This window comes from Leiobunum rupestre, chromosome 4 (genome assembly GCF_980474605.1).
Source record: "Leiobunum rupestre chromosome 4, qqLeiRupe1.1.hap1, whole genome shotgun sequence".
Lineage (NCBI taxonomy): Eukaryota > Metazoa > Arthropoda > Arachnida > Opiliones > Sclerosomatidae > Leiobunum > Leiobunum rupestre.
In genome coordinates, this window is record NC_143387.1 from 26,657,813 (window position 1) to 26,675,577 (window position 17,765).

Sequence of the window (17,765 nt, forward strand, 5' to 3'; positions counted from 1 at the left end):
CACGCCCCATCTGTTTTAATCTTTGTCCTTTCTACGGAAAAGGGGAAGACACAGGCTCTATCTCCGTGTAGGCGGAGAATATCTTCCGGAAATCATGAAAACAGAGGCTATAGTTGAGGCGTCGTATTATCACAAGTTTATAACATATCTCACGTGAGAAAAGTATTTATCAAGGCCTTAAAAATGAAACACGTAAGATATGGAGCTAAATACTTCCCTCGTAAGAGATATATTATACGCTTCTGGTATTGGTTATTAATCCTTGTAAGTTTCTCTAATTTCATGTAAATTTGATTTCCAGCGAAATGGGACAGCCGCTCTTTGTTCGGTGTTAAGCTATTTAACATAAATCAATATATCACCCAATTGAATACGATTATTTATTCCGTTGCAGGTGTATTGCGTATTTTGCGTATACTCTCTCTACCAAACGTACTGCAGCGCAGCTAACCAGAATATAGACACGACACAGCAGGTAAGCACCAAATAAAAATATATTATTTGCCACAAAACAAACGGAAAGTTTCAAAAGAAACGCGATACATTTATATCGCGGAAACGAAATATTTCACACGAAAACCCAACTAGCTTGTACGTTCTTCGCGAACGTTTGTAGGCCACGAGAAAGTTAAAAACAAAGACGCGGTTTATCATAGAATGGATCCTCTCTTAAGGAAAAAGCTCGCGCCCGATAGAAAAGCAATCTCCTTGCTCAATTTTACACTTTTTTACTTTTTCCCTCGTTTTTTCAGTCGATACCTATAGATATTTGGCCGAGGCTTAGCGAAACAAAGCCTCTATGGAAGCCGGGAACGCGGTTAAGTCTGCCGTAAACGGGGTCTGACTGATCCTCCGTACGGATATATATAGTTTCTATATCGCTTCTTCGATCCAGCTGTGAAGGCTATGTAGCCCTCGCTTTTTGCCATTTCATTTCTCGAGGAGGCGAAAAAAACGAGTGTGAAATAGAGCTAAAGAAAATAGATAAAAGAGAAAATATAATAGTGAGGGCTTTAAGCCTGCCGTACCTGGCTATTGTCTCTTATGATGAAAAAATAATCCCTCTTTTTGGGATTTTCGAAATATACACCTGGGAATCGCGGGCTATGATTAATATTTTCGCGGAAATAGTGCCTTTTCCGACCGGTCCCAGCCCAGGAGGAAAGACAGTAAAAGGGGGTTAACACCCTGCCGATTGGGGAAGATAGTAAAAGGGGAGTTGACACTGCCGATAAGGGGGAAGATTCTAAAAGGGGGGTTGACACTGCCGATTAGGGGGAATATAGTAGAAAAGGGGCTGACACTGCCGATTAGGGGGAAGATAGTAGAAGAGGGGCTGACACTGCCGATTAGAGGAAGATAGTAGAAGGGGGGTTGCACTGCCGATTAGGGGGAAGATAGTAAAAGGGGGGTTAACACTGCCAATTAGGGGGAAGATAGTAGAAGGGGGTTGACACTGCCGATTAGGGGGAAGATAGTAGAAGAGGGGCTGACACTGCCGATTAGGGGGAAGATAGTAGAAGAGGGGCTGACACTGCCGATTAGGGGGAAGATGGTAGAAGGGGGGTTGACACTGTCAATTAGGGGGAAGATAGTAGAAGGGGGTTGACACTGCCGATTAGGGGGAAGTTAGTAAAAGGGGGGTTGACACTGCCGATTAGGGGGAAGATAGTAGAAGGGGGTTGACACTGCCGATTAGGGGGAAGATAGTAGAAGGGGGGTTGACACTGCCGATTAGGGGGAAGATAGTAGAAGAGGGGCTGACACTGCTGATTAGGGGGAAGATGGTAGAAGGGGGGTTGACACTGCCGATTAGGGGGAATATAGTAGAAGGGGGTTGACACTGCCGATTAGGGGGAAGCTGGTAAAAGGGGGACTGACACTGCCGATTAGAGGAAGATAGTAGAAGGGGGGTTGCACTGCCGATTAGGGGGAAGATAGTAAAAGGGGGGTTGACACTGCCAATTAGGGGGAAGATAGTAGAAGGGGGTTGACACTGCCGATTAGGGGGAAGATAGTAGAAGGGGGTTGACACTGCCGATTAGGGGGAAGATAGTAGAAGAGGGGCTGACACTGCCGATTAGGGGGAAGATGGTAGAAGGGGGGTTGACACTGTCAATTAGGGGGAAGATAGTAGAAGGGGGTTGACACTGCCGATTAGGGGGAAGTTAGTAAAAGGGGGGTTGACACTGCCGATTAGGGGGAAGATAGTAGAAGGGGGTTGACACTGCCGATTAGGGGGAAGATAGTAGAAGGGGGGTTGACACTGCCGATTAGGGGGAAGATAGTAGAAGAGGGGCTGACACTGCTGATTAGGGGGAAGATAGTAAAAGGGGGGTTGACACTGCCGATTAGGGGGAATATAGTAGAAGGGGGTTGACACTGCCGATTAGGGGGAAGCTGGTAAAAGGGGGACTGACACTGCCGATTAGGGGGAAGCTGGTAAAAGGGGGACTGACACTGCCGATTAGGGGGAAGATAGTAGAAGAGGGGCTGACACTGCCGATTAGGGGGAAGATAGTAGAAGGGGGGTTGACACTGCCGATTAGGGGGGAAGATAGTAGAAAAGGGGCTGACACTGCCGATTAGGGGAAGATAGTAGAAGGGGGACTGACACTGCCGATTAGGGGGAAGATAGTAGAAGGGGGGTTGACACTGCCGATTAGGGGGAAGCTGGTAAAAGGGGGACTGACACTGCCGATTAGGGGGAAGCTCTAAAAAGGGGGACTGACACTGCTGATTAGGGGGAAGCTGGTAAAAGGGGGACTGACACTGCCGATTAGGGGGAAGATAGTAGAAAGGGGGACTGACACTGCCGATTAGGGGGAAGATAGTAGAAAGGGGGCTGACAATGCCGATTAGGGGAAGATAGTAGAAAGGGGGCTGACAATGCCGATTAGGGGAAGATAATAAAAGGGGGTTGACACTACCGATTAAAGGACTCTTTTTTATCGTCTACCCTAGACGGATAGAACTAGAAGATTATTCATGTACCTCTGGTAGAACAAAACTTTAAAGAAGGCTTCGTTTATTTCATCTCAGTTTCTTTTCTTTCTATGGTTAGGATGGAAGGGTCAGTTAAGTTGATCGCCCTCTAAGGCGATTTGGGAAATTCGTTTCGCATTTTATTCTATTACCCACTTTTGTTGGGGAGGGAGGGGGGTGGAGATTCCTTTGAGAAATATTCCTTCTCACAATGCTTCAGTTTTTAATCTGAACTTTTTTTGCGGGATCGTAATTCTTTTAAATTGAAATTTAATCCGTTCTTTAAAACCGCGAGATTGATCAAAGCTTTTTTGATGGTTTGTTTTAGACTTTTTAAATTCTATTCTAGTGTACGATTTAATTTCTGAAATGCTCTTTTGATATGAAATTTCTCGCATTATTGAAAACTAATACGCGTTCTCTGACAATGTCTCTTACGTTACGAACATTTTCAAAGAAAATGCTAATGAAAATATGTCTATATTATCATTTTCAATTTCATTATAAAATATTTTCTTTCATCTAACAAGGTGAAATCTTGAATTTAAAATATTTATTTTAACACAGGTTTTCCCCGTCTAGTTCTCGCTAAAAGCCCTTTTCCTATTAGTCCCGTTCATTTAAAATTTAATAGCTAGAATACTTCATACGCTAGCTAGTCAATTTAATAATAATCACGGGTAAATTAGTATTAGCGTATGCCTCTAAGACTCGATACTAAGACCAATTTGGCGGTAGCATTTGAATAACTAGAACGTGTTTAGGATTACTGCCAACTTTGGACTCAACCTTTTAGCCCTACATTATAAGTATAAGTAAACGCCCTTTATTAGTATTAGTAGTAAGAACATTTATTTCAATCTGCTTCTACTGTTGGCCGACTATTATTTAGTTAATGCAATTTTAATTAAAGCTGCATTTAACTATTTGAATATGGTATTAATCGTAATTAGATAAATAGTGTGTAGCGTCTCAGTTAATTTAATTATATATTATTAAGAGTATAAGCGTTTTCAAAAGCAATTTTAACATTCCCATAGATTACGATATTAATACTGATATTAATATGGTTTAGTATTTATGATGTTAATAGCTTCTGACTCAAACAAGGAGAGTAGCCGAGGTGTTTATTGCCGATTTTGTTCAAAGTCGGCCGTAATGTAGACCTATATGAAATATGAAATTTCCCAAACGGAGACGTTGCACTACCCATTCGATTTGCCATGGAAACCGAAAATGTTTTAGACCACTTAAAACAAAAAAAAATCTCCTTTAAAAAAGCATGGGATTTTTTTAACTAAGAAATTTTTTTAAATTTGAAAATCACGAAATGGCTAATTTGGACCACATTTATTTAACTTTCATCAAGTTTGGGTAAATTGGAACATTTTGGGGTAGAATTGTAACAATCTTTAGGTACAATAAGGAAAAAATATTAATTTTGTGTTAAGTGGTCAAAAACATTTTCGGTTGCCATGGCAAATCGAATGGGTAGTGCAGCGTCTCCTTTTGGGAATTTTATATTTCATATAGGTCTACATTACGCCCGACGTTGAACAAAATCGTCCATAAACATCTCGGGTACTCTCCTTGTAAGTTATATAATATCGAAGTTACGCCATCGACCCATCGTTGTTGTCTTTGACCTACGATATCAATAATACTTAACTAAGATGAAGGGTTAAAAGGGGCGTTGTCGGATTTAGCTAAGGGCGGAGGGATATATATTTTGTCGTGTTTATATTGTATAGTGCAGTTGCCATGACGACGAGTATAGGTCCTACAATCAGATTTTCCGCGTATATGAAAATCCCATTTCCTTCTAAAACTTTCTAAAGGGGATTCCGAACAAAATCCGCGAAATTAGGTTTAAAAAATGCGCCGGCGCTAGTAGGAGGTCAGAGTTTTTTGGCCGAAAAGTTAAGTACTCCATTAGTATTCGTCTTTGGAAAGTTGAATCTTCTTTTTTGTGCCGCGCAAATCCCCCTTCATAAAACTTGGAACTACTTTCATAAGAACGCGTCGGCTATGCTTGGAAAAAGTTGAATTCGCCATATACGAAGCTCTGTTTAATTTATTGGCCTGTATTTCAGGGTGGCTGCATCGGCAAAGGCTGCCATATGCCGTGGACCAATCACAGCGGGGCAGTATCTTCGACATTCGGTCCTGCCTTATAGATTCCCTGTTTTTCTTTTTATTTGCATATACATCGAGTTTGTGCGTGTCAATCTATTGGCCAGAAAGTATGTTTTATATTTTCTTTCTTTCATTTGATTTTTTTGTTTATTTTTTGTTTTAGTTTTATATATTTTTTTGTTTCTTTTATATTGTTTTATATTTTGTTTCTTTTTATTGTTCTAAAACCTTATTTTTTTAATATTTTTAAATGGGGTTCCAATCTTTGAGTTGCTAGGAGCTAGGAGTAGTAAAAACATCCCCCCTAAATCGAACTATTTCCTAGTTCTAGTAGACATAGTTGTAAGTGTTATAATGTGAACCCACGTCTTAGAACGTCAGTGAAGCCCAATATGCCACTTTAGTATTTATTGCAACGTCACCTACGGAAGTTTTTCGAAAATAGATGCTATTTAAGTTTTATAGAAACGGGGTAATAGCAAATTACATACTCAGCGTTTCTTTTTTCTGACAGTAGATGGCGCAGTAGTATTTACGCTTGCGCAGATTGTATTACTGAAGTGGTGTATTAAGCTATACTTATTTTCGGAAATTAATTTCTACCAATAGAGTAGTAGCACTCCGTAGCTTGGGCCATGGCCGCCATTTTGGTCGCAAATTTTTTATCTATAGGAAAGAGCATGGGTGACGTACTAGGACGTCACAGTGCCATTACTCTCTAGGTGTATTAATGAAGTTGGTTGCTTTGAGCTAAGATAATATAGATTCGAATTCAGATCGCTTTCCGATTTACGGTTTTGTAACGAAGATATATTACCCAAAAATCTGCTTCCATCAGCTGCTGTAGGGGGCACTCTCTATAGTTCGTTACCATGGTAATTATGGAGCAAATTATTTCGGAGTTCCGGCAGGAAGTGGATAAACTCTATTGACCACGCGCGACGCAGTGATTTCGAAGTTAGGGCACGAGATATATATTATCTTTGCTTTGACAGTGTGATCAGAAACCAGTTACCTAACACTTTCCAACCGTCTCTTTCCTAATTAAATGTTCACACTGCTTGGACTAAAATTCAAAACCTGGCGATTAAAACGCTTTTGAGAACCATAAGAATTTTTCAAGGTTAACAGTAATAGTGTTGGCTCGCGTGGCATGAAGGGCTTGCCACCACCCTCGTACGCGTTGTAACCCGGCCACATGAACAAAAGACATTAATAGTCACTAGCTGACTTCTAGGCGATTGGCTAACCACTCTTAGAAAATCTGTACACCGGATTACGCTTAGATTACCACTGCTAAAGGCAGGGACTTCAAAGATTACGCGTAATCCCATTAGTACAGTCAAAGGTACGGCTCTGTACACCGATTACGCGGAGTGATCAGCCCCTCGCTTCCAGGGTCTAATTCGGTGCCTTGTGTAATCGGGAAGTCTAGCTGAATATTTAGCAGAACCTTTCAAGAGATACACTGGCTATTGAAAACATACCAACGCTATAGCGGATGCTTAATTTTTCCAGCCCTATTTCCGGAACTCGCGCGAGAAAATTCAAACTCTGAAACGTTTTTTCAATACTGTCAATTTTGAGATCTACGGGTAGTGAAATTGTACGTAAATTCGAGTAATTGAGCGTAAGTAGAGTCGCGGTATTAAATTGGATTTCGGTCCTCGGCTGATCTGGGGTTCGGCCCGTCGAATCCGTTCAGACCTTTAAACGAGCTGAGCCCCAAAAAGCCCTCCGTACCACGTCGGTGGCTTTAAGTAATTCAGAATTTTATCAAATCTGGAGACTTCGTCAGGGCCACGGTCGGTGCGTAACAAGAGAGGACCTGCCTTTACAGCGAGAACTGTGGACATCCTCCGAGTACAGCAACAGCCTCAAGTGACTACTTTATTCTTCTTATATAAAAAATCAATGTCGGCTCGAGCCACGAAATGGCTCGTCCGTCTTTTACGCTGTTAGGATATATTGACGTCAATGTAGTTACCGAACGAAGGGTTCTCTTCGCTCAACGTGAAAGCTGGAGTTCGGCTTTAAATGACTTTGGAACTCTACTAACCGGCGAAAGGGAAGGTGAAACTGAATTTTTGAGAGCTTGCCGAGCCGGAAGAGGAAGCCTAACCCAATCAGGGCGCTTTTCCCGGGATATCGCGTTAGCTTCCTCTTCGCTCACGTAGTCCCCCTTTTAGCTGGTAGCGCCACGGACTAACGTTCCGGATAAGCGTAGCTCTTAATATACTGTCAAATAAACGTCGGTTTAAATTTCAACGCCAGTTTGGTATCACCTGAGAGTCGAAAAAAGTTAGTTCTTAGTTAAAAAATCAAAGTTCACCTATTGTGACGAACTGTCCGGTGACGTGGTTGCACTAACCGTGGCTGGCTCGACGTTTTACGTATTGATTTTAAGCTAAGAAAATTGAACGATTTTTTCTAACTCTTTCTGGGGGTTTTTTTTGGTGGGAGTGAGGTTTTAAAACTAAGATATGATAAGGAATAAGTTCTGTATTTGGTCGTGTAACTACGTCTTTTTTATTTTCAAATTTAGTCGTCCCAGATTTTTCCTCACCCTTTTTTTTGGCTATCTTTATCCCTCTTTTCTTCAAATTTAGTCCCGAAAAAAGCGAGAAGGATCGTGCGCTGGTTTTTATTTGATTTCGCGTTTCTTCTGTTTATTTAAAGTAAACGAAATTTAAAATAGTGAATTTACTTCGCGAGTTAGCTGGCCTTAGTAATTCGATTTAAAGGACCTTAATAGTATGCCGTTAGAAAAAAACCTCGCAGCTTCGAAGCGGAAAAATTTTGGTAAATCTTTGAAAAGGGCACCCCGAGGTAGGGCACACCTGAGTTCATTTAATGAAAGGAAACTGCCGCTACAGTCATTAGGCTTCTTTCCCATCCACGTTGGTATTGTCATTCAATTTTACATTGCTTCGTTGTGAATCGGATTGCATTCGGGCTCCAGTGGTTTTTTCAAAAGCATCCATTCTTTTCATAGCTTCGCAGAAACAGATAAACTTTCTCTATGCACGATAATTCAAGTATGAATTGTTGGCTTTACTTACCGACTAGTTACGTAAGGATATGTCCTAAGCAATCTAATCCTTATGATACTTGTGTACGGTTTAAGGTTAATTTTCGCTGTAAACAGAATATTTGTTAGGGCATATTATTAACGTAAGATATTTGTGTCGACTCTAGAATGCACGCTGTTTCTGTATATAAACTCGATGTATTGGAGTCGCGAATATTAAATCTAAAGACGAATGCAGTATCACATTTTAAAGTTCGAAGCTACTTTAGAGTACAAATATTATAGAAGATGAGAACTTTAAATACGTCTAGAAAATACGGTGTTGGTCCATTTGATCGAAAAATATGTGATCGACAGTCGATCATTATACGTTGCAATTGATCGAAATTCCATTTGATCGAATCCCATTTGTCATTTGTTTCATAAGATCGAACCTTCAAATGATCGAATACTATTTGATCGAATTCAAAAGTATTTATAGTACCAGTATGTTTTTATTTTACCGAATGTCAATATGAAGTGCAGAAGGAATAATGATGGATTAATTCATTGCTTAAGTGCAGAAGGAATAACGATGGAATAATTCATTGCTTTAACTGTATTAAGCCACAAAGATGAAGAGATTTTTACTTTATACACTATATGATGGAATTTTTTATGACATCGACGATAACGGCCCGTTGTTTTTTATATATATAAATAGGGTCAGGTTAGGTTAGGTTAGGTTAGATTGATGTACGCGTGCCGTAGGCGCGTATGCACCGTTGTATACGAGGGGTCTGACCACGTTCACGGCCCTTCTATTGCTAAAAATTAGGTACAGAGTTCGTTTTTTTAATAGGTCTTTCTATTAATTATGTCCGAGAGAATATTTTGTTTTCTACGTCACTGCGCTCATTTTTTTTTCTCTATATTATTTTTTGAAGTACTATGGTTATTTTTCTTTAGTACAGTTTAAAGAAATAATTATTATTCATAGAGTCTACTGTCTCTCATTCTGACTAGATGTTGCCTTTTCGATTTACTCCCAAAAACTAGTAGTTTTACCCTATACTAGCTTTCGATCAAATTTCGTTCGATCAAATGCCATTCGATCAAATGGAAATTCGATCAAATGGGACCCGTTCGATCAAATGGGACCCGTTCGATCATTTGGGAATCGATCAAATAGACTCAAACCGAAAATACATTGAGGATAACAGAACAGCTTTGAAAATAATTATTATTCCACTGTGATGGGATTTTGAGGGCCAACTCCGCGGCGTCAACTTTATGGCGGTATTTCATTTTATTTGATGGTATTTAATTTCATTGTGATGATTTGCAATGCCAATAGCGCTGTGTATTCTTAATGGACCCCATTCTTCAATCGCTATCCTACCGAGAAATTCACGAAACATTTGTAAACCAAGCACGTGCATAAAAATGTCGAGCTCAATATTTAAAGCTTTTTTGCGTGTTTAGTATTTGGGTAGATTTCTTCCCAATATCAAACACCATGGCGCTACAAGCGGATTTTTGTTATAAAGAACCGAACGCGCAATCTAGATTCTGGTCCAGTAGTTTATTTGTCCAATATTTATTACTTCGCTGCGCCCGAACATTATACCTCATTAGACTATCATATATTTGAATCCTATCCTCATGTAGAATACGATCCTTGGAGCCTTGTCTCAATTAGGAAAATTTTTAATTTTGTCCCGGTAAACTTTCCAAATGGCGGAAATATTTTAAATTGTTTCCGTTCGTGAGTCAAATTCCGCCAAACCGTACGGTATAGCGTATCGAATATCAATAAACAGCCAGACGAAGTATGACCTATTTCGGTAAATAACTTTAGCAAATTTCCCGCCTCGAAAGCAGTCGTTTATATTCCTTCTGTTTGGCCAATCAGCAGCGAGAGGGGAGGGGCGTTTAATTAATCTTCCCCGAGGAAAACGAGGCGACAATTATTTGTCAAATCGTTGCTTTATTATAATCTCTTTCAACCGCGCTTTTCCTGAGCACTAAATTTTCCTACGAGATGTTACGCGTTGTATACCTCCGCCGTAGGCTATAAATGGCACTTTAATGACGGTGTGTTAATCTTTGTTTTTTTGGGTCCTTTTCTGCAGGTTCATTTCGCTCAGAACCCCGGTGGAGTGACCAACGGCAAAAATTCTTCGTATTTGTCAGTGCCAAAATTCTCGACCCAAGTGACCGATGAGGGCATGTCCACCGCCGTCTCATCCCTTCCTTCCTACCAACAGAGGCTGTCGGTCAGTCGCTCAGGTACGTCCCGTCTAACGCTCAGACGAGGTCTTGGCGCCGTCATTTGAGGATTCGGCCGACTTGGTCTTAATCAGTTATTCCGGTTAATTAGGTGAAATCGCTTTCCGATAATGAAGCGACTTTAACCTTTATTTGATTGTGCTGGCCTATTATACATGTAGATGAATGTCTGAAGTAGGCTCGGCTTTTGTGACGGCTTTTGAAGGGCGTATTACAATAGCTGTCCGCGATTCAACCGCAGTTTCGGTCCAAAGAGGTTGGCAGTTTTTAGCCGTGGGCGAATAGTGTCTTCCCTTTATATTCGTTGTAAGAGAACAATACTCTAAACATATCGAAGAAAACTTCGTACTTAGCGTTACAATACTACCATTAAATGTTGTACGTTATAACATAAGTAACATAATAAGAATAAGTATGACAATTAACGATATTTACAACCAAACTGATTTTCATAGTTATTGCTGAATCAAGATGTTTTCTCAGCGCAGAGCCCTCTAGTGTCTGAAATACGCGAGACTTCCGCTAAACCGAAATATCTGGTTTCCGATAATAGGCGGAATATTAAGCTAGAATGATAAAAATTAAAAAGTTTTTATCGGCGCCACGAGCTCATGTTTTTTATCACGCGTGATTCGCACGCGGGCTTCGAAACAAAGCCAAAGCCCCTGGCGACTCCAGAACGTGCTCTCCGATATTAGGCTTAAATTTTAATCAAAAAGTAGTCATCCAAATCGGTAAGTCGCGAGTCCAAGTCACAGCTTGAAGAGAGTATTAGTTCGGTTAGAAAATTAGCATTAAAGCAATAGGAAGTGTCATACTTATTGTTATTATGTTACTTATGGTTATAATAATAACGGACTGCGCTTTGTAGATTTTCCCAGACTTGTGGGCAATAGCCCCAAACGTGTTTAGGAAACAACTACGCTACATCCAGTAATATAGCGCCATAATAAGGTATTACATTTTGCATTGTTTTCGATGAAACGAGTTACAACGCTTTTGCACGCAATCGCTTGGAATCGAACTTGTGAACCATTTGAAAAGCGCCATTGATCATAACATTATCATCAATCGATAAGGAGGCTTAATCTTTCCCCACTTTAAACTATTTGATTAAGTTTAAATTTAAATAAGAACTTAGTTTAAAGTTTGAAGATGACTTTACCTCTTTCCGTTGGTTATTTAGGTATTTTCATTTCATTTTTGTTTTTCAACGCGCTAGTTCGAATTTTCACCGCCGCGCCTCGTGGAGGGGTCGGACACTTGCCATTATTTTGTACGGGATTTCGGGATTTCGTAAAGATTTTGGCGATTTTATCATTACTTTTTGAAGTGATTTTGGGATTTCAATGTTAATTTAACATAGAGAGAGTTAAAAGATTTTGCGATTTTGGACAATGAGTACGGGATTTTGGTAAATGTCCGACCTCTCGGCATGAAGTGTATTACAATCTTCTCGTAATTAGTCTCAAATGTCTAAGAATCCTGATAGGTGGCGATACAATAGACGTTAATATCATGTAAAATGACAATATCCGTTAGGTGTCTCTGTTACAACCTAAAAGGTGTATTATTGTACGGTGTTTTTTCGTATCGCGGTGGAATACAAAAGTAGTTCCCGCTATATGTTTCAGGTGTTTACCCCGAATTAGGAACCATCAACGAAGAGAGCCGCCACCTGAATGGATACAGCGACGTGACGCTGTTGCCGGTGGACAGTCGCAGCGTCAGCCCCACCTTGGACTCGCACGCCACCACCGGCCCCGAAATACAAATCACTCCCGACGCCGAATCCAAACTCTGCCCCGGAATGGACGACGAAGTCCACATCGTCGACGAGGTTCGAGGATCGGTCAGCGTCAAGGACACCCAACCCTTGCTGGCCCTCAGCATAGAAGAGGACAAAGGTTAAGACTCTTTTTTACTAATATCACGTTGTATTTCGCGTCATTTGTTACCAGAAGTAAATCATATAATTCATACTAGGCCCTCAAGGGGTCGGAGTGTGCAATAACTGGTGGCTGTACCGGGGAGTCGGGGTCCGGCTCTTGTAACCCGTAAGGGCGGTGGCGCACTGGGAGATGTTAGCTCCGTCCAAAGGGTCCTATCTCCAACCTCCGACTTCGGTCAGGTGTGGGCTGGATACTGGGCTTCGGCCCAGGCTAATGGAGAGGGGCCGGGCGAACTGGCCGCCTCGGCGGATTGGGTTGCCTGCTGTGGGGCTGCGGGACTCCGTATGAGGGCGCGGCGGACCCATCTCCCGGCCTTTTGGATCACACCGGGATCTCCGGTGCCAGCTGTGCCGGGTTATGCGGGCTGCTGCGTGCCTGCCGTTCCCCTTTAGGCGCTCTCTCCAAAGGGCTCGGCTCCCTGCCTTTGTAGGTGGGGTGTCGGCCGGAGTTGCTAGAGCATCCGTTCTCTATCCCACTGCTGTGTGCGAAGTGGCGGGCTGGTCGTCCCATTGTTGCACCTTCTGCTGGGTTGCGCGGCTTGCGTCGAGGGTGCGACCATCAGTAGTGGGGTTCTGCTACCCATGCTGGTTCTGTCACCTGTCCGGGCTTGTGGACGCTGGCGTAGGGCATTCTGATGATAGGCCTCCGCTGGTGTGGTTTCTTGATTTTACCGGTACAGCGGGCTATAAATTCTGACAACATATAATTCGTACTAGAGAAGTACGGTTCCCATCAAGGACATAAAAATGAAATTTCGCGGGATTTAGGCAGCTTTCGATAGACGCGAATCATCACGACGCACAGTGGGGCAAACTGAGCCCAAACCTGGTCAAAATTAATATCTCAAAAACTTTGGAAATTAACTATGCAAAAACTACTACTTAAAATTTCTAAAAAATCTACTACTTCTAAGGAGCCTGGTGGAAAATAAAATGTAACAGTCAAAAATCAAACACCGGTAAATTGTGCGGCTGTTTATTAACAAATATTATAAATTAAAATAAAATTCATTCGCGCGATTTATTTTTTTGACTTTTGGCCAGGTTTGGGCTCAGTTTTCCCCACTGTGCGACAGCTCAAAGTTTATTAATATTACATTACATTACATTAGATTACATTAAAATAAATTAATTAAGTTTTAATTATATTAATCCACCTTACGTTGTAAATGTAAAAATTATTTTTCAAAAGCTATATTTTTCTTATTTAATAATTGTAGAAATATAATATAAATTAATTATGCAATATTAAATATAATGCAGTATATTTATTTTACCGGAACGTCTTTTGAATAATCAGACAGTCGCTGTAAATTCAAGCGAATTATATAATGATTTGGTTATTGCAACAGTAGACGTTCTTGAACTTAACTTCTTTTGTCGAACGCGGGGTCAGGGCCAGATTAACTAAAAAAAATGAAAAAAACATTTATTTCGAAGACGGGGCCCCATCGCCTAGTTATTAGTTAATGCATTTTGACACTTATTTTTATCTAGCTTTTATTTTATTTTATTAAATGAAATATTCGTTATTTTAGAGCAAAACACAAATGAGTAGAGAGATACATAACTTGTGAAAGAAATTTTAAATAAGAACTTTGAAAAGTTTTTATATCATTTTTAATATATTGGTAAACCTTTTTTAGTTTCTATATTTTAAAAACTCGTTTTTTTTAAATAGGGTTAATAGTATCCTTGACATAGTATCTCGAGAAGCGTACTATTAGCGTTTGAGTCATTTTTATAAATGGTTTTAGCGCAAAACGTTGATATATCAAAAATAAGTCGATTTTATTTGAAAATTTGTTTGAGATAAAACCTTTTGCTCTTAAGCCGTCAAGTAAATAAAAAAATAAAGACTAATATAAAACGTCCTTCATTGCAGAATCAAATCCTATATAAAGAAAAAAAAAATAAAAAATATATTTCCAAAAACAATCAGAACAAAAACAAATATTTTTGAAATCCAAATTGAAAAAAAAAGAGATTCGAAGTTGATCTTCGACCAATAAAAAGAAAACTCAATAAAGTGGAGAAGAAGGAGTTGACGCCATTTACATAAATTGGAATTCATTGGATTCTTTTGAGGAATTGTCCCGCTCTCTTTTCCATCGAAGATTTCAGTCAAATAACGGCCGCCTTATTACACCACAAATTGCTACAGCTGATCTTTTACTACGTATACAAGATATAGAAGCGTTTCTCCTCCGTACAAAAGATGGCGCCACGCGTCCTTAGGGAAACGTGACGCTTTTGTTTTGAAACTTACCGTCGTCCACGCGCCCAGGAACGCGGGAGATCCCCTTACGTTGGGTGGCGCCATCTTTTGACGAGAGTCCTCAGTGAAGTTCACTATTTTGTACATCAAATGAAAACAAAATATTTGTATATAACGATGTTAATCAAAGTTCCGGATTATAAATTATAATCTGGAGAAAGTGCGATTTTTACCGATGGTTTTAAAATGGACTTTGAATGTATAGTTTGGGTTCGAAAGATTCGGGGTGGAAATTTTCGCGCCAAAAATTGACAAATTTCAGTTTATTCTTCACCTGAAACTCTCGCGGAAGTTAGCTCAGGCTGTAACCGGAAGTAGGTATTCCCCAAATTGTTCAATTTTTAAGGCGAATGTTTTTACTACTCTCCTTTTGTACCTACTAATTATAAAGTTAAAACTTACGAAATTATATTTATAGTAGGTCATGCTTTAATATTAACGTAAAAATATTAGCGTCATTAGTACACGCTTTCATTTGACATCAGAGCTTCGAAAATTTGACCAAAGCTTCTTACTTTAAGAACAAGTTCTTGAAAAAGTAATTAAGGTGAAAAATCAATGAATTTGAAAATGCGTGGTACGTCTTACATTAGACGATATTGAGAATGAAGACATTCCTAGTGTATAAGTTTGTAATTTCCCTCTTATCATAATGTCCATCGGACGAAACCCGAATAAGAGCTTGCCGTTTCGGCCTGGAGATGGCTCTGATGCCAATGAAACGCTCGTGTATGATATTTTCGTTATTCAATACTGGATCCCTATTTCAAATGTCGTGATACAAGGGCGTAGACGGCGGATTTAAGGAGATTTATGCCGTACCAAAAATGTGAACGAAGAACTCTTACTATGTTTAATAATCTGTACAAAGCAAAAATATATTAATATTAATTTACGTTATTTCTAATTAAGCCGGTAAATTTTGTTTTCTTCACGGTAAATAATTGTGTTTTTATTCAATTGAAATAGTTGTGTTTTTATTCAATTGAAATAGTTGTGTTTTTATTCAATTGAAGTAGTTGTGTTTTTATTCCCGGGAACTTGGAAAGTAATTGTGTTTTTCACTCAGTAAATAACGGTTTTTATGGCCGGTAAATTATTGTGTTTTTACTCCCGGGAAGTTATTGTGTTTTACGTTCCCCGTAAATAATTCTGTTTTTTAATTCCCAGTAAATAATTCTGTTTTTTAATTCCCAGTAAATAATTCTGTTTTTTAATTCCCAGTAATTAATTCTGTTTTTTAATTCCCAGTAAATTATTCTGTTTTTTTAATTCAAAAATAAATAATTCGTTTTTTTTTAAATTCCCAATAAATAATTCGTTTTTTTTTAAATTCCCAATAAATAATTCTATTTTTATTTCCCAGTAAATAGTTGGTTTTTATTTTCGGGTAAATAATTTTATTTATTCCCGAAAAGTAATTGTTTTTTTTTAATTCCCAGCAAATAATTGTTTTTTAATTACCAGTAAATAATTCTGTTTTTTTAATTGCCAGTAAATAGTTTTTTTTTAATTCCTAGTAAATAATTCGGTTTATTAATTTCCAGTAAATAGTGTTTTTAATTCCCAGTAAATAATTAAGTTTTTAAATCCCAGTTAATAATTGGTTTTTTTAATTCCCGGGAAGTAATTCTATTTTTTAATTCCCAATGAGTTATTATGTTTTTTAATTTCCGGGAAGTAATTTTTATTTTTATTCCCGGTAAATAAAATCAACTGAATATTATTTATGCGCTTCGTGGACCGCATTGGGTATAATTTAATTTAAAGATACACGAAACAATCTTTTTCTTCAATTCCTTAGTCTTATTTTTCAGAGCTCTAATTAATTCTTAATGTTCATAAATTCCGAGATTTTAACAATTCAGTTAGTAACAGCTACCGATATGCCTCGCGAAGTGATGTCACTGTGACTCAGGTTTCTGCTGTCGTAGTGACTGACCTTTGATGTTGTGTCTTACTGTAGCACGAATGATTCCAATACTTCTAACTATTACACTAACCAGAGAACCGCCATAAAAATTGAAAATGGGACCAGTAGAAAATAATTAGAGCAAAGGCCATTGAGGTCCTAAAGTCTAGTTTAATAATTGGATAAATGAATGGTTAGAAAAAAATATCCGAGGTTCTTCGTGCACGTTTGCTTGGTACGGGATTAATTTCTCTGTGGACAGGAAAAAATAACCCGGAAATAAGGTTCGTCCTCCACAGCCTTATCACGATACAATAATACTCGATTTCTGTTAATATTGTGTATCTGTAATTGCGCAAACTGCCTCGTTTCAATCCATTATTTCATTTTCCATTCAGTCGTGCTCTACAATAATCGATAAATATTTGGTGGAGGGATACGAAAAAAGTAGTCCTATGTAAAGTTGCACTGACAGGAAATGTTGTCAATTATAATCATCAACATCTCCCCTGTATTATTTATATAATATTACCGTAACAATAAATACCACTATTGTATAGCGTTAATTCCTGATTTCAAATAATATGTAAAACAATATCCGCTGTATATGAAATGTTGGGATTAAAATAATAAAATTGTTCTTTTTTTTTGTTCGTGCTTTGTATAAATTTATTTTCTTTAAAACGTCAGTGAAGCTGAAAGTAAATTAAGATAAATTTGAGCCTCGTTTTTTTCCACCATGGTTTATTTCCGCCACGATCCACAGACCAGCAAATAATAGTTTTAATACTTTGTATCGAACACCAGGGTTCGGGGTGTTTTGTCCGCCATTGTAACCCCCATTTTTGCTTTGTTCTAGCGGAGGAGGGGAAAGGGGGTAGAGCTTAAGCCAGGTATAGGATTTGTGGCCATCAACTTTAATCCAGGAGGGATCAAATTGTCTCTCGTGCCAATTGATTTGAAGAGAAAGCGAGCTGTCCGATATATCAACTTTATTTTTATTGCGAATCGAAATTGTTTCTGTTTTAACGAGGAGCGCCGAGGCGGTTTCGAATCGCGTAATATATTGCCATTGTTGGAAGACATTTTTCGAAGATTAAAACCACGCTGAATGTTGGTGTGGGAATCGTTGGCCTGCGGGGACTTATACGCGCTATTAGGAACGTCCTATGGTAAGCTGTGGGAAAACGTTAGGGGCCGG

General features: G+C 39.1%; 1 protein-coding gene across 1 annotated transcript in view; it reads left to right on the top strand.

Annotated features, from left to right (window-relative positions):
- The window catches only part of LOC149947309 (uncharacterized), a 112,606-nt gene extending 96,985 nt beyond the window's left edge, over positions 1-15,621 (top strand). The window contains exons 6-9 of the mRNA XM_090170874.1: positions 395-475; positions 10,267-10,423; positions 12,058-12,330; positions 14,260-15,621. Coding sequence (XP_090027000.1) covers positions 395-475; positions 10,267-10,423; positions 12,058-12,330; positions 14,260-14,276 — 528 coding nt within the window. The 3' untranslated portion in view covers positions 14,277-15,621. The remainder of the gene's footprint in view (positions 1-394; positions 476-10,266; positions 10,424-12,057; positions 12,331-14,259) is intronic.
- The last annotated feature ends 2,144 nt before the right edge of the window (positions 15,622-17,765 follow it).